General features: G+C 41.8%; 1 protein-coding gene across 3 annotated transcripts; it reads right to left on the bottom strand.

Annotated features, from left to right (window-relative positions):
- Nucleotides 1–1,647: 1,647 nt before the first annotated feature.
- cep85l (centrosomal protein 85 like) lies at nt 1,648–25,264 on the bottom strand. 3 transcript variants are annotated; one of them, XM_022737965.1, is made up of 13 exons: nt 24,935–25,264; nt 21,181–21,345; nt 18,794–19,659; nt 16,312–16,397; nt 12,435–12,552; nt 12,157–12,324; nt 11,918–12,070; nt 9,431–9,585; nt 8,319–8,436; nt 8,178–8,228; nt 6,116–6,193; nt 4,744–4,924; nt 1,648–4,621 (listed from the first exon to the last, which is right to left on the bottom strand). In XM_022737965.1, exons 1-13 carry the CDS (start codon nt 24,981–24,983, stop codon nt 4,455–4,457), a joined length of 2,355 nt encoding a protein of 784 aa, XP_022593686.1. In that variant the 5' UTR covers nt 24,984–25,264; the 3' UTR covers nt 1,648–4,454. The 3 variants fall into 3 exon arrangements, with proteins under 3 accessions (XP_022593686.1, XP_022593687.1, XP_022593688.1); XM_022737966.1 differs by having other exon boundaries at nt 9,431–9,582; XM_022737967.1 differs by lacking the exon at nt 6,116–6,193.
- Nucleotides 25,265–25,515: the final 251 nt, after the last annotated feature.

The following is a 25,515-nucleotide window of genomic DNA, read 5'->3' as shown; positions in this document are numbered from 1 at the left end:
GTACAATGCAAATGATCCAGTGTTAAATTTCAGTATCTACTGTATTATCCAGTAACACACCATTACATTTTAGTGACCACTCAAATGCAATTGGGGTCAACACCTTTTTACAGAAATTTGCACCACTGTGGTGTTGCCATGCGGTCCACGCTTGGGGGTGGTCCACAGACATCCAGCAGAGGACAGCAGTGGGCCACAAATGATTGTCATATGTTAAACTGATTGTGTTTTTGATATATTATTTTTGCATTCACACTGGTGAGGGTGCTCCACCTCTGTATCTGCCAAACTGTTGTTTCTGATTCTGTGGCTGTGATGAGTCTCCACTGGTATCTGTCCAGTGTTACTGTGAAGTTCACTCCCTTAACTAAGACAATTCCTTTAACTATTGGCTGAGCTTCTGTCAGACAAGTTCTTCATCCAACTTCTCATGAGTGTCCAGCTGTGTTGTGCTGTCATGAGACTGTCCTGTGAAAAACGAGCCGATAGATAGATAGATAGATAGATAGATAGATAGATAGATGGATAGATAGATAGATAGATACTTTATTTATCCCCTTGGGCAAATTCATCTGGCGGTCGTCGTAATTATGACGGGAGCAATGGGAAAAGTGCGGTGACGTAGTATAGTCAACAATATAATCAATAGAAGCGAGTCAACAAAACACAGGAATATGATCTGTGATCCCATGTGAAACCAGTCATTTATATTGTTTCTATTATCCATCACCGTTTGGTGTTATTATTGTAACCATGACAACAAAGATCGTTTGATGTTGAGGAAGTAGCCTACTTACTTTAACCCAAATCATGATCTTTTCCTAACCCTAACCAAATAGTTTTTGTGCCTAAACCTAACCAGAGCATGGCCGTCATTAGTAACCATGGCAACGTTAGGTACGCAGCTCCGAGTACAGTCGTTTATTATGGTAACCATGACAATCAAGGTCCGGTAGGCATGCCGCCTTAGGGGCGCTATTTCAGTAAACACTCCTATGGGTCGTATCAGAGGGTTGAAAAGAACGACCTATATGGTGGTTTAGGTTTGAGGACTTGTTGGTTATAATCCTTTTTTCTCTAGCTTAGTTCCTGTTCTACTTCTGAGTCGTGGGTATAATGTTTGGAATTTGTGTATCTGTGGTTCTTTGCTCTCGGTGTGTTGTTGGTCTCTTTTCTACAAACTTGGAGACTTCCTCAGGACTTAACTGGGTAGATGTGATGTCAGTTCCTCAAGCATCTAACCATCATCGATGGTGAAATGTCCCTGTCTTACCTTCTTGTTGAGCAGCTGGTTCTGAACCTTCTGAAGGATTCTTCTGAACCCAGCTGTAAGCTGTTCATCCTGCATCTCAATCACCATCCTCAGTTGAAATGCAGGTGTTTTCTGTGGTTCTGTTTGCTTCTGGTCCACATTTAGGGAAACTGTCCAATTAGTTTTTAATAACTTTTCAGTATGTTTGATCTTCCTCAGTGAATGTCAAGTATTGTTCTACTGCAGGTATTATCTCTTCCTGTGAGCATGAAATAAAACACATTAAACTTACTGGAACCTGCTACTTGTTGTTGACCAACATCATTTTTACTTTGCACTTTTTACTGCAGGTATTCTGACACCTGTAAGAAATACATAACATACATTCAACATGATTCTTTAAAAAAATAATTTTATTTGCTATGTGAACAAATATGATCAAACCTCCATATGGACAAAAACCTTATTGAGGAACATTGCTGTAAATAAAGATACCTTTGGCATTCATAGATTTTGGCAGTAAAACTGAAAGAATATCAGAGAATAATTTCTTATACAGAGGAACAAGCCAGCCAGTGGCTTGTCAGATCAGCCAGAGGTGGAATGAACACAGAGAACTCACACAGAGCACCTAAATGTTACAAACCTGTTCAATCATGCAGACTAAATGTTTGACAGTTAGCTCTCTGATAGCTCCAGCTTGGAATTCATTTATTCTACAACATGTCTGGTGGCATATAAGACAAAATCTACCAAAAAGTGCATCTCCCGTTTCAGTCTGCTCTGTCAGACTCTTTGGCTGCAAGCTTCACTGCACTCAAGGCTAAAGGAAACAATATGCTCTTCAAAAGTGACAAATGATAAATAACATGATATGATGCCAGAGAAATTTCTTGCCTGTACAAATAAAACAGCTGAACATCACCTGATGAAATTATTAGTGAATTATCTATCTGCCCATATTCATCTGCGGGTGCCTTCACGTTAATAGCACAGCTGATATTGCTCATTAAGACATTTTCAATCACAGAGATAAGAGTTTCTAACATCTAGAAGTCTGCTATCCATTTCAGTCTCATTAAGTAGAGAGAGGGTGGATGTTTGAGGTTGATGTCAGTCTGAATATGTGCTTCCACAGTTTGCCTTATAGTTTTTTCACATTGTTATGCATATTTATTACAGTACCCATCTGAATCAATCTGAATATGTGAAGGCTTTCTCCTGTAACCTGTAGTATTATTTAAACCATTACAGCCCAATAGGCTGTGAATATAACACTGACATACCACCTGTTGTTATGGTGACTCTGTTAGCAAGCAGGTGCTTATTTACACATATGGCAGAATCAGAAACTGATTCTTTTTGGGTTCATCACATGACACTCAGTCATTGCAGTTATAAACGTGTGTTCAGTCAGATTAGTTCTGTTTCCTTCAGTTGTGTCGACTCCTCCACATCCACAGCTGTTGTCCAGGAGAGTCTGGTACACTTGGTTTACTGTGAAAGCCATGAAACTGGTCGAGCAGCACGCAGATGGTCCTTTTCCAGTTGGTTAAGGCAGTTCACTACTCTCCTCGGCTGCTGGTCGCCTTGACAACCACCACTGTGCGTGTTCCTTTATCAGCCAGCAGGATGGTGATGCCGGTCTCTTTGGAGCGATGTCAGTGGTTTCCTGTCTTGGATGGTGAGGTTGGAAGGTGTGCTTTCACACTGGTGAGGGCGATTGATACCTTCAACCTGGGCTACTCCACCTCTGTATCTACCAAGTTATTGTTTCTGATTCTGTGGCTGTGGCTGTGATGAGGTCTACTACTGGTATCTGTCCAGTGTTCCTGTGAAGTTCATTCCCTTAATTAAGACAAATCTTTTCCAGTTAGCTCAGCAGATAACTGCATATTTCAGAAAAATCTTTCAAATGTGGATACAAATGATAAACCTGGCACAAATCCTCCCTGGGTATTACTCTTTTGATAAAAACCCTAAGCCACTTCAAAATTCAAGATGGCCGCAAGAAAATGTTATTTTTTGCAATAATTTCATCCACATTTTCTCATATGAATAACGTAGGTGTCAAATCGTACATTACTACAACGCAGGTGAAATTTAGTTCACTGTAAAAAATTAAACTTGCATACGAGTACAAACTCACAAAATACATTTCCTAATAAAATCACGACTTTGTGATAATTTATACATTTAAAAATAAAGAGATTTTCTTTTCACAAAAAATTTGGATTCATTTTGCAGGATATTTTTCTTTTAAATGAGAACATCATAAAATGGTTCTTTCATATTGAGATATTAGGACGTTTCTCTTTTGGTGATGATGTTTGTAGTAAGCTCTAAATGTTGCCTAGTATTATCATGGTCAAATCATGCCTAACATTATCAACTGTTTGCTCTCTGAATGTGACAGTGTTAGGTGATATGTCAGGACTATTTGCTAACTGCTAACTTGTGAACTAGCTTGCTAGCTTGCTCATGATTCATAATAGATTGTTTGTAATTACATTGTGTTTTATTAATTTTTCACATATTAGAAATTGCAAATGCATTTGACGTAATCAGAATCAAAAACATAAGATAAAATTGTGAAATCACTGAAATCTGTCTTGTGGGTAAAATTTTGTGTTAAAACGTGTTTCTATGCTGAAAATGGCAGCCATCTTGGAAAATGGTGGAAATTTTGAAATTTCAAGTGGCTAATGGGATTTTTCAAATGAATGACCCAGAGGAATAAACGTACAAATTTTGGTCCTTGTATCCACATTTTAAAGATTATTACAGTTATCTGCTGCACTGAGCTTCTGTCAGACAAGTTCGTCACCCACATCTCATGAGTGTCCAGCTGTGCTGTCTCGTCATCCTTCTTTCTCCAGGTCAGTTCTTCTGGTCTACGTTAACTGCTGAGTCATGAGTCTAATGTAAATGTTGTTTGCAGTGGTGTGATGCAGACTACTGGTCCAAGACAGAACTGTAGGCTGCAGCTCACTCAGTCCCACTGAGTCCACAACAAATGTGAAGGCCAGCCACTCTATACAACAACATGACTGCTCACACAACATCTTCCATCATCCATGATGGTGACCTTATAATGAACCTTATAATTCTCATGATTAATATAGTACTTTATGTGGTTATCTATGAAGTACTGAGAAATAAAACAGTTCAAACACATATTGGGTTAGAGCAGTGCTGGGTGTCATTGGGAGACACAGCTGTCACCCATGTACTGGGCGTAGCGGTCTGAGATGCTCTTCCTCAGCTCATCGATGTCTCTCCTCAGCTGGCCGACCTCCAGCAGCTTGACCCTCAGCTCTTCCTCGACAACCGCTCTGCAGTCACTCTCCTCCGCTGACACACTCAACGCTGCATAGAGACAGGAAAGTACGAAAAGGTACCACTAGGTATGTGATGATACTCACACTACGTGTGTGTGTGTGTGTGTGTGTGTGTGTGTGTGTGTGTGTGTGTGTGTGTTATCCACGTACATTTCATGCCCAGCAGCAGAGATAGGTTGGGCTCTTTCCCTTGTGCTCTCTGAGCCAGGATGTTGCAGAGCGCCTGGAGGTCCAGAAGACACAGGGACATCTCTTTCAGCAGCCGGCCCACTTCTGGCATCTCCAGGTGGGATAGAGGATGCACCAACAAGCCTTCATCTACCTGCCGTGGCTTCACAATGGGAAACAAAGGCGCGTTTTTTAATTTCCTCCAGATCTAAATTCTGTGTCAACTAATACACTTAACTGATCAGAAACCAGTTCTCCAGATGTCTCCACTTCTGTGAGGACGTGACGGGATAAATTTAGGAAAACAGCCAGGTCTAATTTTTACTATAACTTTGAGTTGTTGATGTTTTATAACAGTGACTAAGAAACAGTCGGTGACATCTGACCAACACCCGCTGTGTCTGTGGAGCCACAGGTACACATTAGTAAAAGGTCCTGGAGCGCAGTGCAGCAGCTGGGCGTACGCCAGGGTGTGACGTTACATCCCTCTTAGAACTGAAAGTTATGACTAGTGAACCACTTAGACTTAGGCTCTGCATCTGTTACACCTGGGTGTAACTTTTCCATCTAGTATGGAGCAGGTGTAAGTTGGAAAGTCGGACCGGTCTCCATGGTAACAATACACAACCATGAAAAAAAAACATGGATGGCAGCATGTCTTGCTCACAGAATAAATAACAAAAAGAAAAAAGATGAGAAAATGTCATCAGTGACAAATCACTGGACGTCTGTTCAGACAGTCAGTTGATTGAGAGGTTTCACTTTGGCAGACAGGCTCTGTTTGAGCTAATGGAGTATCCCTCCCCTCAACTACAGCATCAGACAGAAACACGGAGCTCTCCCCCACCCTGCAGCTGCTGACTGTGCTCTGATTTTACAGCTTCTTCCAGCTTGTTTGAAGGTCCAAGTTAGAGTGAAGTGTGTTTCTTAGCAACAATCACCGTTTTACATGTATTCACATGAACGCACATCATGAGAACAGGTGCGGCTACGACCTCGGTCAGTCATGTGTGGTGCAAATCAAAGTCTGGCGTGACTACAACTCTTGTTTGTTTGTGTGGTCACAGCAGTCAGACTGGGAGGTGGCCTGGCCCCATGGGGCCCACTATGGGTGTGTGGGTAGTTTGGTGTACTACTTCATAGCATGTAGAAACTCTTGAGCAGGGGTTTCTGTATGAGACACATGAACGTCTCCGAGCTGGTGTGGATTCAGCTGACTGACTGTAAAACTCTTGAGATCAGTTTGGATATCAGTTTTAGAAATCTGAACAACCTAACCACTGTCTCATCAGTAAACACATCAACCTCCAGCTCATTATGCACTCTGCAGCAAGTAAACACTCAACACTGATACCTGTGGTAGGGCTCTGGATGGGGGGGCCGGGCTCTCCTCCTGCTGTCGTCTTTTCTTCTGCAGTCTTGTACTGGTGGCCTGACAAAGCACAGAACATGTCTGTGAGCCTGATTTCCTCTTTAGAGGAACAACAGACAGACTGTGTATGAGGTCAGAAATGTTGTTGCTGTTGTTGTCTCTTACTTAGACTGTACATCACAGTCAATGCATTTCAGTACAGTATTTGACTTTGCTTCCATATCTGTAGTGTCTTGTGTTTTTATGACAGTGAAAACTGATTGATTTAATTGCACTGTACATGTAAAACTAGGGAAGAGTTCAAAATGAGCAACAGCTATAAACTCTCTGTGCAACACATCAGTTTCATGCTCTGTATTGGAACCATGTTAAATTACATTTTCCTTATTAAATAAATAAATAAATAAACTATAATGAGTGATTGGGGACAGAGGTTTTCTACTGAGTATTACACACTGTTAAATGGAGCCAGGCACAGACAAGGCTGATAGATAAATGATGACGATGGTGCAGACAGTTTGGACCAAAAATGATAAATACGTCACAAACACTTACATTAAAAATGCAGTAAAGTGACCCACTGTTAATATAAAAATATAGATAACAGCTTTTTTGAAGTAATGGTTAGTCAGTTTGGGAAATACACTACTAATCAATATTTGATTTCTTCCAAAGAGCATGATGAGAACGTCAACATCACCCTCAGTTAAATGTCAGTCTATAGGAGCTGGGTACATTAGCCTAGCACAAAGCTAAACAGCTAGCCTGGTTCTGTTCAGAGATATGAAGGTAGGGTTGCCACCTATCCCAGTTTTCCCGGGATTGTTCTATTTTATTAACGCCTGTTCTGGAAAATGAATAATCAAATTCTTCTGTTAAATTTAGAATTTAATAGTTTCAAATAAAACCTCATTTGTTTCCTTCTACTGCTTTTCTGTTTTCTTCCTGATTATCTCCTATGCTGTGTCTGTAACGTACGAAAATGGGTACAACAGCTGGTGGCACCAAGACTGTTAGTTAAAAAAACAACAACTTTGGGGCAGCCCGATGGCCGAGTGAGCACTGAGCAGCAGGTCTCTGGTGTGACTCCTGACTGGCTGGCCCTTTACAAAAAGAAAAAAGAAAAAACAACAAGCAGCGTTATGCCGGCCCTCGCCCTGTCACGCACCCTGGGGCCGCCGCCACTTGATGTAACCAAAATGCATTGAGTGCTGGAGTTATGATGAGTCAAATGAAAACCAAAAGCTTCACAATTTAGCGTCAAAAAGGTCTCACGATGAGACTGGCCAAATATGATGTCAATCTGATTAATTCACTAGGAGGAGTTCGTTAAACTCCAATGCCTGTACATGCCAAAAACTGCGCTAACATTGCACAGTAAATTCAAAATATCTCATTTCCTGTAGGGTTTAGGGTATGGGCACCTATAGTCTGTTTAGAAGGTCTTGCCATGTTACATGTGTCTATCAAATTTCGCACACGTAGGTGAAACACAGTGCAAGTAGTGCCTTGTTGAAATTTTCTAAAATATGTAAATTTTCACCAGGCCTGCAAAGTTTCATACATTTTTGAGCAAGTTTAGGCTCAAAAAGGTCATTAACTTTAGAGAAGAATAAAAATCAAATCAAAGGTATCAATGCTGTATGAAGGTGAAGTCTATCATGTTAGCTTGTATCTGTTTAATCCTCATAAATAAACATACAAATAAAACAACGTAGTGGTTTCATGTAGGTGATATAGTGTTGAAATATGTTTAACGAGAGACATGATGATGTCACATGTCACTGAAAAACCATCTATTGAAACAATGTCAGTCATGACCACATCACAAACATTAGAGACTGTGCCTGTTTCCTGTCCTTAGCATGTTGAGCTGTCGTTTCCTGCTTTCACTCAGGTAGTTTGACGACGGCCTTGTGCTGATCATTACAAAGTGTCAGTCCTTTCACTAGAATACAGCTTGTTGTTGTCTGTTGTTTGTGGTCACTTGGTTGTCAGGTAAATTTGAATGAGGCACACTGTGTGGAAGTGTTCATTACCATACCGTTAGTTGCAGGGTCAGCCTCTCAATCTGTTCTCTCTGATGCTCGATCAGCTGGTGGTGGAGCAGAGACAACATGTTAATGGCCTTTTGTCTTTATGTGTGTATGTGCATATATTAGTGTGTGTGTGTTTAGGATGCTACCCTGCTGCTGTGGTCTTGCTGCTCCAGAAGTTGAATGTTTTCCACCTCGAGCCGCTTCAGGTCCTGCACAGGCAACCTCACCCCGTCATCCAGACACTTCTGCACCTTCTGCTGCAGGCTGCACCGAGACGAGACACGAGAACAAGAGACACGACCGTGTTAGTCTGATCAAATGTAGAGAGGAGTTTGTTCAGACTGAATGCAGCACAGCTGTATATAGTTAATGCAAAGGTGATGTGAACTGAGGTGAAGCTGTGACCATGTGAGTTAAAAATGTTTCAGTTTGAGCAAAATATTGGTTTCTTATTTCTAGACTACATGACTCATTTTCATAAATGTAGATAAGACAAAGAGAAGCTGCAGAAGAAAAACTGCTGAAGCTCCTGCAGGTTTTCAGATCTGGGGCCAGTTGCACAAAGCAAGTTAAGATTTTCCTTAAAGTCTGAGTTACGATTTCCTTAAAATAAGAACAGTTGCAAAAATCACCCTTAAGTCTTCTCCTTAAGGTTTCCTTAAAGTGTTCACTTGACTATTTAAGGTTCTCCTCTTATTTTAGTCTTACACTTAAGGAATCACTTAAAGTCAGTTAAGCTGTTGCACAGAAGACCTTAGAGACCAAACTAAGGAAAAAACTAAAGGTACCTCTGATTGTATCTTAACTGCAACATGGTGATAAGTGAAGAGGATGAACAAGAGTTTTCCACGATCAGAAGAACCTGATGGACCCTAAACGAGAGGAATTGATGAATGGATGATAAAATGCCTTAACTTTTTTCCTTAGGAAAAGAAACCTTTTAAGTTATTCTGTGCAACACCCTTGAGTAACCCCCTCAACTAAGGAGAAATTAAACCTTAAGTGTAATACTTAAGTAGAAAACTTGAGGTGCTTTGTGCAACTCGCCCCAGAGTCACACACACATGTGACGATGTCTCTTTTCCTAACCAGACACAGTAAATATCTTTACGGTTCGTCCACCAGCTGTTTGGGTCAAATTAGCATGAATAACAAGGTGAAGATTTCCTTTTTTTTCTCTGCATTCAGTCTGAATACACCTTACATCACGGCAACAGCAGTAGGCAACATCAGTGACAGGTGTTAGCTGATGATGCACCTGTGCACAGATGCAATCAGCTCCTTCTCTCTCCTGCTCTGCATCTCGATCTTGATGTCCTTCTCCTTCATCAGAGCACATCCTTCCTCCAGGCTCCTCTGCAGCTGACACACCCTCTTCTCCAGGTTCTTTGCTTTCTGCTGGACCTCCTCCTGCTGAGCACACACACATACACACACACACACACACAGGCAGACAGACACACACACAAACACACACACACACAGGGCTTGTGAACAGGCAAGGTAGGCAACTGCTTGGGGCCTCAGAGGTGGGGTTGTGTGAGGTAGTCATGCATAGGCAGTGCAACCCCACCTCAGGGGCCCTCTAACAGCCTGAGGCCCCAAGGTTGAGTGCTTTTCTAGACTGAATCTACTGCAGGTAATACACTTGCCTGTGCACGACTACCTCACACAACCCCACTTCAAATAACCACAACTATCACTTTAACTCCACAGCAATGTCTCCGAATGCATACACAATATTTTTTTCAGATCTAAAGACATCTCAATTAAACTGAACTTACTGTTACTTCCTATATAATTAGCATTTTTTTTCAAGCTAAAGCTAGTGAGAAAATCACTGCTGCCAACACGGGGCCTTTAGGGGTTTTATGTGTTGATGAGCACTGGCCTTATGATGTGGGTATATTGATTATTTATCATGTGCTAATGTTGAAGTTAGTTATTGAAGTTAGTTATTTCGGTTGTTATTGTTCTTTATAATCTATATTTTGAAATTTACAAGGTTTTCCACATTCTTTATATTAAAGCTATATTTTGAAAAACCTATTGTGAACATTTGGAAAAAAAAAAGTTGAGATTTTGTACATTTTTCATTGGTGTCAGATTATTTATTATATGAAGACAATGAACGTTGATTGGAGGGGACCCCTGGAATTTTTTTTTGCCTTTTTAGGTGCAGTCAAGGCTTTTGAGCACCTAACTTGACACAACATTGCGTGTGTGTGTAGTCGCCCTCAGTGCTTGTGGCCCCACACACACACTGAGGTCTTCACTGAATGAGGCTAACACCATTTTCCACCAAAGTTAGCAGGTATAAGCAGAACCTGCTAATAAAAGCTGATTGACTCCTTTTCCCCTGCCAGTCGAGTTTGTCTTTCTGTTCGGGCTGAGGACACACACAACTGCAAGGAGTGATGTCATCACATGCACTTACAGAGCACACACACAGACAGGGGAGAGAGAGTGAGCTGATAGCTGCTGTGTAAACTAGTAAAACAGATGTGTCTCATCTCATCCTCAGGTTGTTGCTCCTGTAAGTGTCAGAGCCTCTGTGAGAGACGCCTCCTTCAGTGATTGTGTGTTTTTAAAACTTATTTCTGGGCTGCAGCTTCACTCTCAGAGGAAGGTGTAACGGCAGTGTTCCTGGTATAACAGCACTGTGCTGGACAGGTGACACGTGTGTTACAGTGTCTGTCTCTGAAAGACGTCACAGCAGGAAAAGGGGTGAAAATTAACATGTTCACTCAGGTGTTGTGTTTACATCACTGCTGATCAGAGCCAGAGCTAAGAAACACTCAGGTCTACTACAGAGCTATGTGACCCAGGTGTGAATACTGATTGTTCCCTTTTCCATTGCCGACAAAAGCCTGATGTTAGTGGGTCTCTGGAAAAGGGGCTAGAGATAAGAACAAACAGAGCAGGACTGGCGTTGACAGGAACAGTAGATCAGGACTAGGCAACGTTAGAGATTTCAGTGATTTTCAGGAAGAGTCAAAGTACAACCTGAGAACTGGCTGTGTGAACCTACCACAAACAGCTCTGTGCTAACAGAGTAATAGGCCTTCAGACTCAGACTGTGGTCCTGCTTAGTAGCAGGGCCATCTGGGGCCAACCTTTTCCTTCAGCTGAAGCCATGTCCTGCAATTAACTGATTGGTTCAACACGTGTGGCTCTGTTCTCAGCTCTCAGCAGTTTTGTTTTTGTTCATTGAAATTTGTTCATTTTTATTCCTTTTATTAGCTTTATGTCTTATTTTTATCTGACTATTTATTATTTTTTGATCACATTTTATTCCTACTTTTTTGACAATTTTAATTTACACACCTTTTTATTGATCAGTTGTTGGTCTTAATTCTTTTATTTTATTAATAGTTTTTAATTCATATGTATCATTTATGTGTTTTTCATTTGTCTTTAATGTTTGATCTTTACACTATCCACATAATTTTTGTGGTTGCCACCTCCTTGATAATTGATGCTTTGTGCAGCACATTGTGCTTCCACCTGAAGTGAAATGTGTCGTATAAATAAAGTTGTGCTTTCACTTCAAAATCTTGCAGGGAGGAATGAATAAAGAAGGAACCGTGTGAGACAAAGAGCTGCAGGTGACAGGTGGAGTATCTCTACCTCTATAGAAGAGCCAAGCACAACTGCCACTAACACTTGGTTGCACTGGCAGACACGTAGCCACAGCCTGTGCTTGTGTGTGCGTATGTGTGCGTGTGTGTGCGTGTGTGTGTACCTGCTGGGCCTGGGCCTGCACCTCATCCAGTGTTGGCAGGTCAGAGAGGTATTTCTCCAGAGTCTCTATGCGCTGCTGTTTTTCTTGGCTCTGCTCGCTCTCTCTCTGACACTTCTTCTTCAGACTACTGATGTAGCGATCCCTCGTCTTTATCTGTGGACACAAACGCCTCAGAATTCATACACTGATGTGAAAAGCAACCAATGAGACAAAGTGCTTCCTGTGGGTCAACTCTGCACCTTCTCCTCCAGTTTTCTGATGTCCTCTGTGTATTTATTTGTGACTTGCTTGAATAACTCGTTCATATGGAGCACTTCCAGTTCAGCCACCGCCAGCTTCCTGCCGAGTTCCTCATCACAGCACAGCCTATCAGATGGCTGCTTGCACGGCGTCCTCATCGCTGACTCCTATTGGACAAGCGGAAGTTGTGCTTTTATTAAGAGAATATTTGATATGTGACCATCAAATAATGAATTTGCATATGCTCCTTCATCACAGAGGTGCAGCTTGGTGTTACCTTGGTATTTAGGATGTGGGGATCGTCAAACCAGCTTCTCTGGCTCTGCAGGACCTGCTGTGCTCTGAGCTCATTCTCTCTGATCCGCGCATGGAGCTGCAGGATCTGCTGCTTCTGCCTGAAACACAAAATCCTTCCTGCTTACAACACAATCACCTGTAAATATAGTGCACATGCTTTTGAAATCATACAGCCGCTGTGTCTGAAGACAGGCGATCAAGCCAATAGATGCAAAACAGGAGACGGGAAGCATCAGTGTTGGAACATACTGAGCATAGTGTCACAGGACATTCTAATAGTCTTATTTTCAAACATAAACGTCACATAAAATAAAATTGGTGAAAACTATATGATAAATTATACAGTTAGTTCCGACCGTGTAATTTGATTGGCTACATGTATCACTCCACTTAACCATTAATCAGCGTCACATTAACGGTCGTTATCTATCTTAGATTGTAACAAACTTTACATTTCCAGAAATAACATTTGTATTAAATGATGTCTGGTCGTCAGAAGAGGATGAAGGGAAGAAGCCTGGATACTTCAGCGCACACCTGAGGTAACGTGAAGACAAAGTAGCAAGCTAGTGTGCACTGTGCAGGAAAATGTTCATGTTTTGCTTAGCAACAGTCCAGTACCAGTCCAGTTACAGAACTATTTGTGTTGGCATAGCCAAATAAATGATGAAATATATGGCGTTTGGAGAACTGTTGTATAAAAGTAATATCACACTCAAGGTCATGATGCTGTATTGCTGTTCTGAGTATCAGCGATTGTCTTATGACCAAATCTCAGCCGTGCTGCTGTACAACATCTTGACCTCTTGTGTGATATTGCTTAAATATGTTTTTGAGAAGGGACAGGACTCTTGCTTAAAGGAAGATTCCAGAGTCTCTGGAACTTCCTGAATAGTTTTGGTTGCAACTCATGTAAACAGTTTATAAAAGAAATGTTAAAACATACTATTTACACATCTACACATTAACAGTGAACATGTGCTTGTGAAGCCTGAATTCATGGTAATAATTCAGTTTTAAAACATCTGAGTATCATTTGGCAGAGAGACCTGGGCTGTGATCTTGGCAATGAGGAATGGTTAAAAATATAATCTAACACTGGGAAATATATTTAGGAGGCTGAGGGAAAATGTATTTAGTATAATATAAAAGATAGGTTTTATTTTACTCCTTCTAAACTCCACAGGATGCATTTACTGACCAATAATTTGTGCTTGAAATGTCAGACAGAAATATGAAAATTTTTACATGCAATTTGGGAAAAGGTACTGGAACACATAGGGAAGTGGTTGGGCTTGATGATGCATGTATCACGATGACTGTGCTTATTGGGGGATAAATATATCAAAACATGACTGTGCAGTTTATAAGGATGGGGGTCATCACAGCTGCCTGAGTGATCTTCAGGTTATGGAAACGTCCTTCCTCTCCAGATCTTAAAACATGATGGATGGATGTTAGAAATAGTATCATATGACATAAAGACAATACCAACCATCCCCTCCACAACATTCTGGCAGGACAGAGGAGCAGCTAGAGGTGCAGCAAACGTCTCATCTCACTGTGCTGCAGAACAGAGAGGTTCAGGAGATCCTTTCTTCCCAGCTCATCATCTCAGCCAAAGGATGTGGACTAATCTAATTATTATTGTTTATTTCTTATTAACTGTTTTTGTTATTATCAACAATGAGCTAATGGACACATGAATTTTCCCTAGGGGATAAATAAAGTATCTATCTATCTATCTATCTATCTATCTATCTATCTATCTATCTATCTATCTATCTATCTATCTATCTATCTATCTATCTACCTACCTACCTATCTATGAACACATGACTGTTTTTTTGCTCACAGCATGAGTGGGACACTGTGATGATCCGGTTGAACTACTTGTGTAGGTCATAACCAAAGAAAATAACACTGTCTGTTTGTGTATATCGAAATAAATAAATAAAAACTTTCATGATAAATAATTCAGTTTTTCAGTGGACCGTTAAAAGGAAGTGACCAACTCAGGGTCAGATATTAAGAAGTCTGTTTGTTTGTTTGTTTCTCTGTAAAACGACATTAAAAGAGGAAGTAAAATGTTCCACTACACAAACACAGCAGAGGAGGGTCAGTCAGTCTTAGGATTCAGTTCTGCTCAGAGGCCACTGCTCAAGGCTCTTGGCTTACATTTGTGTGGGACAGCTCAGTGATATAGTTGTAGTGCATGGCCATGCAACGTTTTAAAGTTTGGCAGAAGATTTTAAAATCGATCCTAAAATGAACAGATAGAGACCTGACAGTGGCTTGAAGTTATCTTATCTTCTGGTTAAAAGCCTTGTAGCTGAGTTGTGTACAGTCTGTACAGAGTCTGTCTGAGGCTTTATGATTAATGCAGGTGGAGAGTGCACTGCAGTCCTCAACACATCAGGACAGAGGGGTGTGTAAGAGTCTCAGTGTTGTAGGCTGAATGTTTGCTATTAAATTGAGTCCAAGTTAATAACAACATGACTTGTCCAGTTAGTCCAGTCTTACCTGTGGACAGGTTTCTGACTTGTTAGAAGACATTTCAGTGACTGTTCAACAGTATTCTAACAGACTTATGGGAGCTCACGGATCTGAAAGGTCAGCTGGTGAAAAATGACATCCAAATTATACATGTGGAACCCTAAAGACTTTTCCACACGGTCTCAGATCGACTACCGGCTTGTCTCAATACTCCTTTTTTCAAATCTATTAAAAATGAAAAGCTGAAATCTCTCATTTAGAAAAATATTCAGACTCTGTGCTGTGGCTCCAAACTGTGGTCAGCTTGCTTCCTCCATCATGAGAACTGTAACATTTTATTAAATTGTGAATAATTGAGTGCGTGGCTTCTTTGAGTGACAGGTGGGTGAGCGTATTCTTGCCACAAACCGGTATGCACAAAAGTCTCAGCTCCACACATGCCCCTCCTCTTTGTCCATTTTTGGATTAGTTGTGAGTTAGAGGCGGAGTCAGAGGCGGAGTCAGACACTCTGGAGATAATGGCAGATAATAGCCTGATGGGTTTCACCAGGTAAAAGCTTTTTTTGTTTTTTGTGTTTACATGGAGTCTGTTGTGTGCGAGGAGCTGGTTGTTTGTTGAACTCCATTTCTTTTCTTTTTTTTTAAGCAAAGATAGCACAGTAGAGAGAGACAGGAAATGGGGAGGCAGAGAGAGGGGGAATGACACGCAGTAAAGGGCCGTCCGATGCGGGATTTGAACCGGGGCTGACTGCAGTGAGGACTGTGGCCTCTACATATGGGGCGCCTGCTCAACCCACTGTGCCACTCGATGCCCCTTGAACTCCATTTCTAAGCTAACATTAGCTGGTGTTGCACTCTATTGACGCTGTCAGGCACTAGAAGACAGGCACTGAGGAAACGCAGCAGGAAGTGAACATAAACGTCACAGCCTTGATTTTCCTGGAAAATTGGTGCCAAGTCCTGCACACAGAAATCAGTCCTCAGGCTGTTACAGGCAACAAAGAAAGTCGGGACAGGTCTGTTTTTGAAGATACATCACAATCCGTTCACACATTGACAATAAAAAAATGATTAATACATGTAAACTGCTTCAGATTCTTAAAGTGGCTTTAAATATTATTATCTTCATTTCCTGCTTTACACTGGGTTTGAACCATTAGACACAGTCCATAGTCCTGTGACAGATCCTCCTTCATGACGGCTCTGTGTTCAGTTTGTGTTGACACTGTTTATGAGGTACTGATTCAACAGGTCATTAAAGAGGACGGAGGTTGTGGTGCTGTTGAACTGTGTTGTGTTACTCAGATACTGTGTGTGTGTGTGTGTGTGTGTGTGTGTGTGTGTGTGTGTGTGTGTGGTACCTATCTATCTCCAGTTCTCTCTGTCTCAGCAGCCCCTCTTTAACCTTCACCAGTGTGTTGACAGGAAGGGAGGTCCCAGTCAGCATCTGGTAACAGACAGAAACACACACAGGGCACAAGTACATGATGAAATCATGTAATGACATCACAGTCTTGTGTGAAGAGTGATTTCTGTGGACATGAACACCTACCTCTAGGAATGTAAATTATAAACAACACTCTTAATTGATTGCTTTTATGTTTTTCTTGGCAGCCATTTTGTTTATGAGTATTTCTTCTGCTCACTTTTTGAGCACCTAAGTAGTCCTGCAGCGTTTGTCATAGAACCTCCATTCAAATGTGAAAAGGTGCAGCTCGATGGGGAGACTCCAGACAATACTTTTCTCAGTGATATGTCTGATCATTTCTGAAATATTCAACATTTTGTTGACAATTTTTCCCATAGAAATTAATGGAGGTGAATGGATGTTCAGAGTGGGAGAAGTTGTTAAACTGGAAAACTTGAACCCCCTCAGTGGCTCACCTGGTAGAATGCGTACCACACACTAGTCCTCATGGCCACAAACTTAAATCTTCACACATAATTTCTCCCTGAACGTAGACAAATTATTCTTCTTTCACACAGTGATACCAAAGCACAGTGACTCAGAGAATTTGAGCTTTGACTTTCAAAGGAACAGGAGCGCCATCACCCCACAGACTGCAGCACATATCAAGAACCAGATAACCTGTTGTATCTTCCACAATTTGACACCACAAACAAACAATTTATATTCAACAGAGTCCCTTCTGTCACACAATGTAATACTTACAGGAGTTACAGTCTTTGACTGGTAAACCTGAGTTTGAGAGGTGTCTCTCAGCTGAGGAAAGGAAAGGAAAGGAAAGGAAAGGAAAGGAAAGGAAAGGAAAGGAAAGGAAAGGAAAGGAAAGGAAAGGAGACATGCCGTCCCACAATTCCTTGCTGCTGCAACATTTAAAACAATGCAGGATTGTAGTTTCACCACAGCAGAGCCACATAAATGAAGAAACATCAGAGCAGCTGTTTTATGTTTACGACACCATCCAGATCTGATGGAAATCCTTGAATATAGATTTCCCCTCTTTTAAATCCAGTTAGGAGTCATCGTGAAGAACAAGCATATCATGATTATCATCATCATAACAATCTCTACATAAATGTCATTTCAAAACTGCTCACTGCTCTAAAATATGAATTTTCTCTACTTAACAAATGTATAAAAAGTCAAAACTCTATATAACCTACTGATGTCTGAATATAATTGACTCTGGCCCTTTACTCAGATGCTTATATCTTTTATTAATGTTTTAATGGCTCAACTCTTTCTACTTGTACATTTCTATCTGTCATCTTATTTCAACATTTCAGTCCTGTTTGCTTTGTTCTGTGGGTAGGAAAGGAGGATTTATCCTCCATGTGTTATGAATAAAGTTAGTTAAAAAAATCTTAGTGTCAGTGCAGTCAGATTCTTTTCCTAAGTCCTAATGAATTCTTGTAAGGTTGTATTTGTTTTGCATGTTGGCGACTTTGGTTTAAGGATGTTAAGAAAGTAAACCTTAGGTAAGCTGCTGACCTTCGGGGGAGCAGGATACCAAGGAGTCCATCATACATCTGGGTTTTATGGTTATATTGTTGTTTAGGAGTTTATCTACATCCCGCAGAGATTTAGTGATGCTCTCCCTTCCAGGAGGATGTCAGCAATAAAAGTGAAACACAGAGAGAAAGGTCTTGAGGTTAACAGATGATAGTTACCATACCCAGATCAATTGAGGATATAAGCAGCTCAAGTTCTGTCATTCAGTGAGAGACTTGGTGTACCCAGCACCAGCTCTGTCCTTCGTGCATCAATAAACCAGCCAAATTGAAGTGTTGTCTCGTTGGTCTGATTTTTACACTTTTCCATCTCTCGGTCACAAGAAATCATCTTTTCAATTCTGCTTCACATCTTTGATCACCATAGCAACCTCTGCTGAGTCAGATTAGCTGATTAGATAGGTAGATAGACAGATACTTTATTAGATTAGACGACCTCTCTGATGTCTGTGGTGCTTAACTGATGTTTCTGTCAAAATCCAGCTTCATATATGCTACACACTGTTCCCACACTACACACACACACACACACACACACACACACACACACACACACACTGCTATGTCTCTGTGAGGATAATATGTCAATTTAAAAAGTTGACACGGTTTAACTTCAGCTTTTCCAGAATCCTTTAACCCCCCTGCAGTTTCTTCAGAAACTGCATTGTCTAGTGAATCATTGTTCTTCTATAAAACATAAGATTTGAGAACATGCAGCTTTTTTTTATAAAACAAACAAAGCAAAACAGCCCCTTTCATTTGGACTCCTGTTACAGTCTTCTGTCAGTATGAGTGAATTTACTGACCAGCATCACTGGTTAAATGGTTTTTGGACCATATTCCAAATTATTTTAAGACTGCTCTCACCTGGTTAAGCCCTGGTTCCTGCTGATGTCCCTGTTGCCATGACGAAGGCCCATCTCCACCACAGCCCTCTGTTCCCATACCACTGATTTGACCAGGTTCACTTCCACGCTCGGCTTTGGGTCTATACTCCATCTGCTCCGTCAGCCACATCTGGGTGCGAACTGCAGGCTGGATCGGGGAGCCTCTGTCAGTCTGGTGACCCAGTGTTGAGTCCGCTTGTTTGGGTAAACTTAGGCCATAAACCTGTCCCCCTCCCCGGCCCAGCTTAGCTTCTGGTAAAGCACTATAGTTCATGTCCAAAGTGTTGTGTCTTACTGGTGAGGACAGAGCTGAGGAAAGAGACCGGCCTGCGTCCAAGCCGGTGGATCTACTGCTGTGGTTGTAGCGGTAGCAGGGGCCAGCGCCAGGCGAGCGCTGCAGCAAGCTATGGCAGAGCAAGGATGAGGATAAAGGTAGATAAAGGTCCACATTTGAACCAAGAGGTTCCTTTCTATACCCATAGAGCAGACCTCTGTCCAGGGAGCCTTGTGAATCTGAGTTGTATTGATAGCCTGATGTTCTAGTGGAGCTCTTTTCAGCTCCAGAGGACAACTTGGTGAGAGAGGACCACCTCCGGATGGGCTGATGGTCTTTCATGTCTAGACAGCTCGGTGCACCCAGGGGAGACATGGCTGGCGTAAGCAGCTGGCAGGACCTGCTCCACTTACCTGAGCTGCTGGGTGAGCAAGGTATTCTGAAACTGGTGTTGGGTGAGGAGGATGGGGATGGCATGACGTGGACAGTGGGGATGCCATCATCATCCTGGCCCAAGTGATGCTGGGACAGTGGCTGGAAAGACAAAGGAGTGGTACTGGAGCTGGAGTCGTCTGTAGGGAGACATACAGATGAAGACAGTGACTCAGACATCATCATCATCAGCAAAACAGGCATACCAACATTACAACATAAAGTATGAGGAATTTTCGAGAATCGTGTTCGAGAAGCAGAAACTTAAAACATGACAATGATGCAATTGTCTAAAGGTCAGCTCAGACAGACCATCAGGTTCTTGGTCTCCTCTCTTCTCCTCTCTTCTCTCTGATGTCTCAGTCAGTCCAGGTCCAGCTCTAAAGAGTCCTGGTTGTTCCAGACTTCTTCATGTCAGAATGATAGAGACCACTGTTCTTCTCAGGAACCTTCGATGCAGCAGAAATGTTTTTGAGCCTCCTGTCTCTGAGCTCTGCAGCATCCTTCCTCCTCATGGTTTCTGCTCTGATCTGCATCGTCAGCTGTGAGACTTTATATAGACAGGTGTGTGTCTTCACACATCATGTCCAATCAGCTGAGTTCACCACAGGTGGACTCCAGTCAGGGTGTAGAAACAACTCAGAGATGATCCAGAGAAATGGAGGAGCCTGAGCTAAACTTAGAGTCAGAGTAAAGTGTCTGAATACTTTTGTCAATGTGAGATTTCAATCTTTACTTTTTTAATAAATTCAGTTTTCACTGAAGTGTGGAGGATTGAGAGAGACTGAGGAGGGAACATTTTTCTTTTTATTTAATCATAAAACTGTAACAGAACAAAATGTGAAAAAACTGAAGGAGTCTGAAGACTTCCTGAATAAACTGTAAAAATTAGTTAAACATTAAAATGTAAACAATGAAAATTTGTCTTTTTCACGACTAACTGAAAGCAGACAGTTACACAGACCACCATGATGCTGTGAACTAACTCCATCACACATCCAGTTCAGGAGCCTGTACCACAAAGTTGCTGGTTCACTTTTAAATGGGGTAGATCACCATGGTAACCAATGCTGCATGGAATCATTTTGCTGTTCCACAGCTGTATCTCAGTTCAGAGGTCTCATCCTTCAGAGCCTGCATTAGAAGACCAGCTGCAGCACGAGCCTGTCCCATTCTGAAGGCTCCTTCTAATGCAGCACAGAAATGCGTCACTCACGGAGTATCCACTTGTTGGATCCTTCGTTTCCCAAGATTCGTTGTGCACCAGAGATGAATCACTTTTCAAAAAGGGGAACAAGGTGCACGCAAATGAAACAGCGGCTGAGGATAAATATGAAATCCTCTGTAGACCAGACCGTCTCATCTTGGTTTGGCCTTTGCTGTATATACAGTCTTCAGAGGCCATGCCTTCATAGACCGCATGCTCTAAAGGCTGGGACACAGCTAATCATTAAGCTAATATTAGAGAAAATCAGTAAGAAAAAGGAGATTTGTGTGGAGAGCAGATGTGAGCAGAGCTACATAGAAAACAGAAATCAGAGTGATTGGAGACGGAGCAGCAGCTTCAATGCTGGAGTTTTCTGGAGATAAGCAACATGGGATTTCTCTACTAAGTGTGTGTGTCAGCAGCAGCGCTGTAATAAATAGACAGGACATCTTACCTTCCACACTGTCAGAGTAGTAAGTGCCAATGCCAGTGTCACCACTGTCAGATACTGTGCTGTGTCGGCGCCCACCAAAGATACTGCTCCCAGGGCCAGGGGGGTTGCTGTGCCAGGCTGATTCGGTGCCAGGGACCCATCCTGGAGAGCCACCACCACTGGAGCCTAAACAACAATTTTAAAAAGCTGTTACACAAGTTATTCAGTTACAAACCACTGGGCTTATCAGATGGGCCTGAAACAACTTCTTTCTGACAGTCACCGGTTTAGTTTTTTTCTCTCAAAATTGAATTTAGATTTTTAAATTTTTGTAGTTTTCTTCAGAAACTGGAGTCTTCTTGGGTATTTAGACCAAAAACAGGACAAATGGTTGTGTGATGGATTCATGAGTTTGAAGGCTTGAAGATGCCATAACACCGCACAGTGGTTTAGAATACTTGGAATTCCCATTACAAAGTCAGTCATCAGAAATGTGTCATCACACTGACCTACTGGATATGTTGTCCAACAAATTCAGGATCATTGAACCTGACCCAGCCTTTTCCAGAGCCCTCTGCCCCCTCTGCACAACCTTCATTCAAATGAAGGAGGGTGCTGTGTTTTTTTGTCTGAATGTCGCCTCAGTCACATACTGAATGGTTTTCCATGTTTTCTGTGTAAGTGAACTGCAAACTGTATGAACACACAGGTGAATAAAGACAATAGCATGAGAGTCTGCAGCTCACCTCTCTGTTCACTCTTCCACTGACAGTTGATTTTGGGCGTATGTTGGTAAAATTCAGCCAAATGTTTTCAAGACCTCAGCCTCAGATGAGAAACATTCATGGCCTCTCGTTACGTCACATGAAAATGATCCCAGTGAGTTCTATGCATTTAGCTAAAAGATAAAGTACTGATACCCAGAGATGCAGCGTCAGGACAGGCAAACCAGGGAAATGTTTGGGGCCCCAAAAATCTAATTGGGAAAAGGGGTCAGTGATGGCCCCTCATATTGACAAATTTTGCAATGACAAGTGTAAACCCCCATAAACCTCCCATAAATACACTATAGAGTGCACCACCGCTGCCCCAAAAACTCCCCAACTGGGGCCCCTGATGATGTGTGTGTCTCCCAATGAGAGGATGAACACAGTGTTTCCCATTCATAGGCTCCACTTGGGTGCCCAGGTAGATTAAGACCTGATTAAGACCCACGCAGGTAGATGAAATCACTGGGTTTCAATTTAGGTAAATCTAACATTAGAACACCTTATTTCACCTTTTTCAAACTCAACAATTTTGGCCACACACACACACACACCTTTTTTCAGCCTTTTGTCACCTGCCTTGGCAACAATCAACAATCACAGTCAGATTGCCCAGCTGCTCATAATGCATTGTTTCCACTAATAATGTTTTCAGCCTCTCCTCCCTGTATGTGCCAACACCAGCAGTCACCAAAACTGCAACCAGTTTGTTGGCTTTCAGTCTGTAGCCATGCAGATCGCTCTGTGAGCTGCATTCAGACACAGCATGGCTATGAGCTAAATGCTAACATCACCAAGCTAACATGCTTGCATGCTTCTGTTTAGTGGCAGGTCAAGAATTGTGTCATTTTAGGGGCATAAAGGCCATTGAGTAATGTGATGCCAAAATAAATAACATGACTTTCTGATTATAGAAGAAGAAAATAAAACAAATGACATGAATATAAATTATTCACTTTTCAATATAAATAAAAAAGACATATTTTAAGATGCAGTCCCTTATCATGTATCAACTAAGATGCATCATGTAATCAGAATCTATAAATTTCTAAACATATTTCATGTCAGAGAAACTTATCACTTTCTGCAGATGAATGTAAGAACAGTCTTCAAGAAACCATTTTGCACAATCAAGTTATTAAAGTTAAATATTGTACCTATAGTTTTTTGTGACTGTGAGGACACAGTCACAAAAAACTATAGGTACAATATGAAAAGGACTGGAGCTGGTCAGTCTGTCCTTGATTCAGCTTCTACTGTTCTGAGAGCAGTTGATGATATTGCAGCGTCATACACATGTGCATGGAAACTAAACTTGCGCATTAAGTGTTAAGAGGCAGCAGGAGCAAGTAAATGAGCAGATTGCAGAGAGAGAGAGACAGAGAAAGAGAAAGAGAGGTGATACTGTCGACCGGAGCAAAGAGTTAACTAGTTAGTTAGCAGTTAGCAGTACAGTACATGCGCACAACCAATCCAAGCTGCAAGCACTGCTGCAGTGATGCTGTTAAACCTAAAAAACCTGGAGATTTCATCAGTAGCATGGGCACAAAGGCCATGGTGGCCATAAGGCATGCAATTTTTTCCAGGGCATCACAGCCAGAAGGAAAGCCACCTTGTTTAGTAGGTGTAATATTAACCTTGTGCACCATTTTAGTTTAACATGTTAGCATGCTAACATTTGTTATTTGGCACTAAACACAAAATACAGCAGTGGCTGATGGGAATGCCATCTTAAGCAGACCATGAATGTCTGTACACAATGTAGATATTTCAGTTTGGACCAAAGTGGTGGATTAACTTGCCGACACAGTGACAGAGCTGGGCCACACTCAGGTCCTCACACAGCACTTTTCCTGCTTTGCTGAATGCAGAACTGTCATCGTCCACAGGCTCAGGGTCTGAGACATCACAAATATCCAGCACGTTTGATCTGAACATATTCTCTCCAGAGGAAGTTGCCTTGCTGATGGTGTGTACTCAAGCTAGTGCGTCTTAGGCAGGAACACTGTATTGGTCATAGGGAGACAGCAATAATACTGTGGAGGGAGACACATTCACCATGTGTGTCTCTTGGTGAATAAGGCCCATGTAAAAAGTAAAAAAATGCCCGTCACAATGTCACAAAGACCAAGTTCACGTATTCAAATGTCTTGTGTTGTTCCACCATGAGTCCAGAATCCAAAGATTTGTGGTTTAATGTCACAGTAGACCAACAAAACCAGCAAATACTCACCTTTCACAAAAAGGAACATGACATGTTTAGGCTGTTTTGCTTAAAAAAGTACTTCAATTATCAATTTATTATCAAAACTGTTAATTTTCTGTTTGACTGACAAATTGATTCATCTGACTGTCTTGTGTATCTGCAGCTAATATTTCCTCCTATACTCTCCATACTATCAGAATCAGAGTCGCAGTCCGTCCAGGTGGATGTACTGCAGGTGTCACAGCATAATTATGACACTCTGAATTAAAGGTTAAAATAGTGTGATGTGGTGACAGTATTCAGCAGGGCAGGAACTGGTGCATCAAATCAATAACACATTACTGTAAAAGTAATCTGATTACAGTAATCTGTTGCAGTGTAGCACTTTATGATCTGTTCTCTTAGATCGAAGGCAGCAGGAAGTACAACGTCAGAAAAGGAGTTCATGAAGAATTTGTTTGACACTTGCTGTAACTGTCCCTGTGTAATAAATATGGACACTAATGATGATTTTGTTTTGATTGACATTGCACATCACAGCTGTGACTGATCACTCACTCAGTGACGATCTGTCTGTGTTGAGCTGGATCACCTGAGCACCGCGAGAACAGCTGATGAACCAAGATGTTTTCCTGAGGAGCTTCATGTAGCCGCGTAGCTCAGTATCAGATTCAGTATCAGTATCAGTTAGTGTGTGTGCTAGCTGCTCTGCTGTAGCTGCTATCGGCCTTTAAGACAAAATCACCGCATCCGGTCTGCTGTAGCTTCGGCATCATGCGGTCTCTGAATACCGTTATCTTACCTGTTTTATTAGACTCGTATCCATCCTCCAAATCTCCTTTGAACCACATTTTGAGGTCGGTGGGTTTGATGCCACAGCGGGGGACCGGCAGACTGATCAGAGGACAAAGGGAAAAAACAAGGCCAGAGTGTGAAAACACGGCGATCGCATCATTCAGACGTTATTCTACAAAACACGCAAATCCATATGAGGAGGTCCTCGGCCTCTAAACCAGTCCGCTACATAACGGAACCCCTCCTAAATCAAGCCTGTACGTCCTGAGCTAACGTCCTCTGAGTGGAAGTGATCCCAGCAAACTCCTCCTCCTCAGCTCTGCCGCAACACTGCCAGCACGGCACGGAACGGCACGGCAAGGACCGAGGATATTCATGTCACTGCAAAATAACGGAAGCTTCTGTAAATGTCTATTCTTGCAATTACGTTACAGCTCTGCGCATACAGGAAGCAGAGCTGTGTGTGTGTGTGTGTGTGTGTGTGTGTGTGTGTGTGTGTGTGAATATATGAAATTGCTCTAATTTCAAATATTAGGTTTCATATATCATTTTTACATGTGTTTTTATATACTACATTCATGGGATGAC

Source organism: Seriola dumerili, unplaced genomic scaffold, assembly GCF_002260705.1.
Source record: "Seriola dumerili isolate Sdu_G_001 unplaced genomic scaffold, Sdu_1.0 BDQW01000025.1, whole genome shotgun sequence".
NCBI lineage: Eukaryota > Metazoa > Chordata > Actinopteri > Carangiformes > Carangidae > Seriola > Seriola dumerili.
Note: the sequence above shows the minus strand (reverse complement) of the source record. Positions and strands in the feature narration are given on the sequence as shown.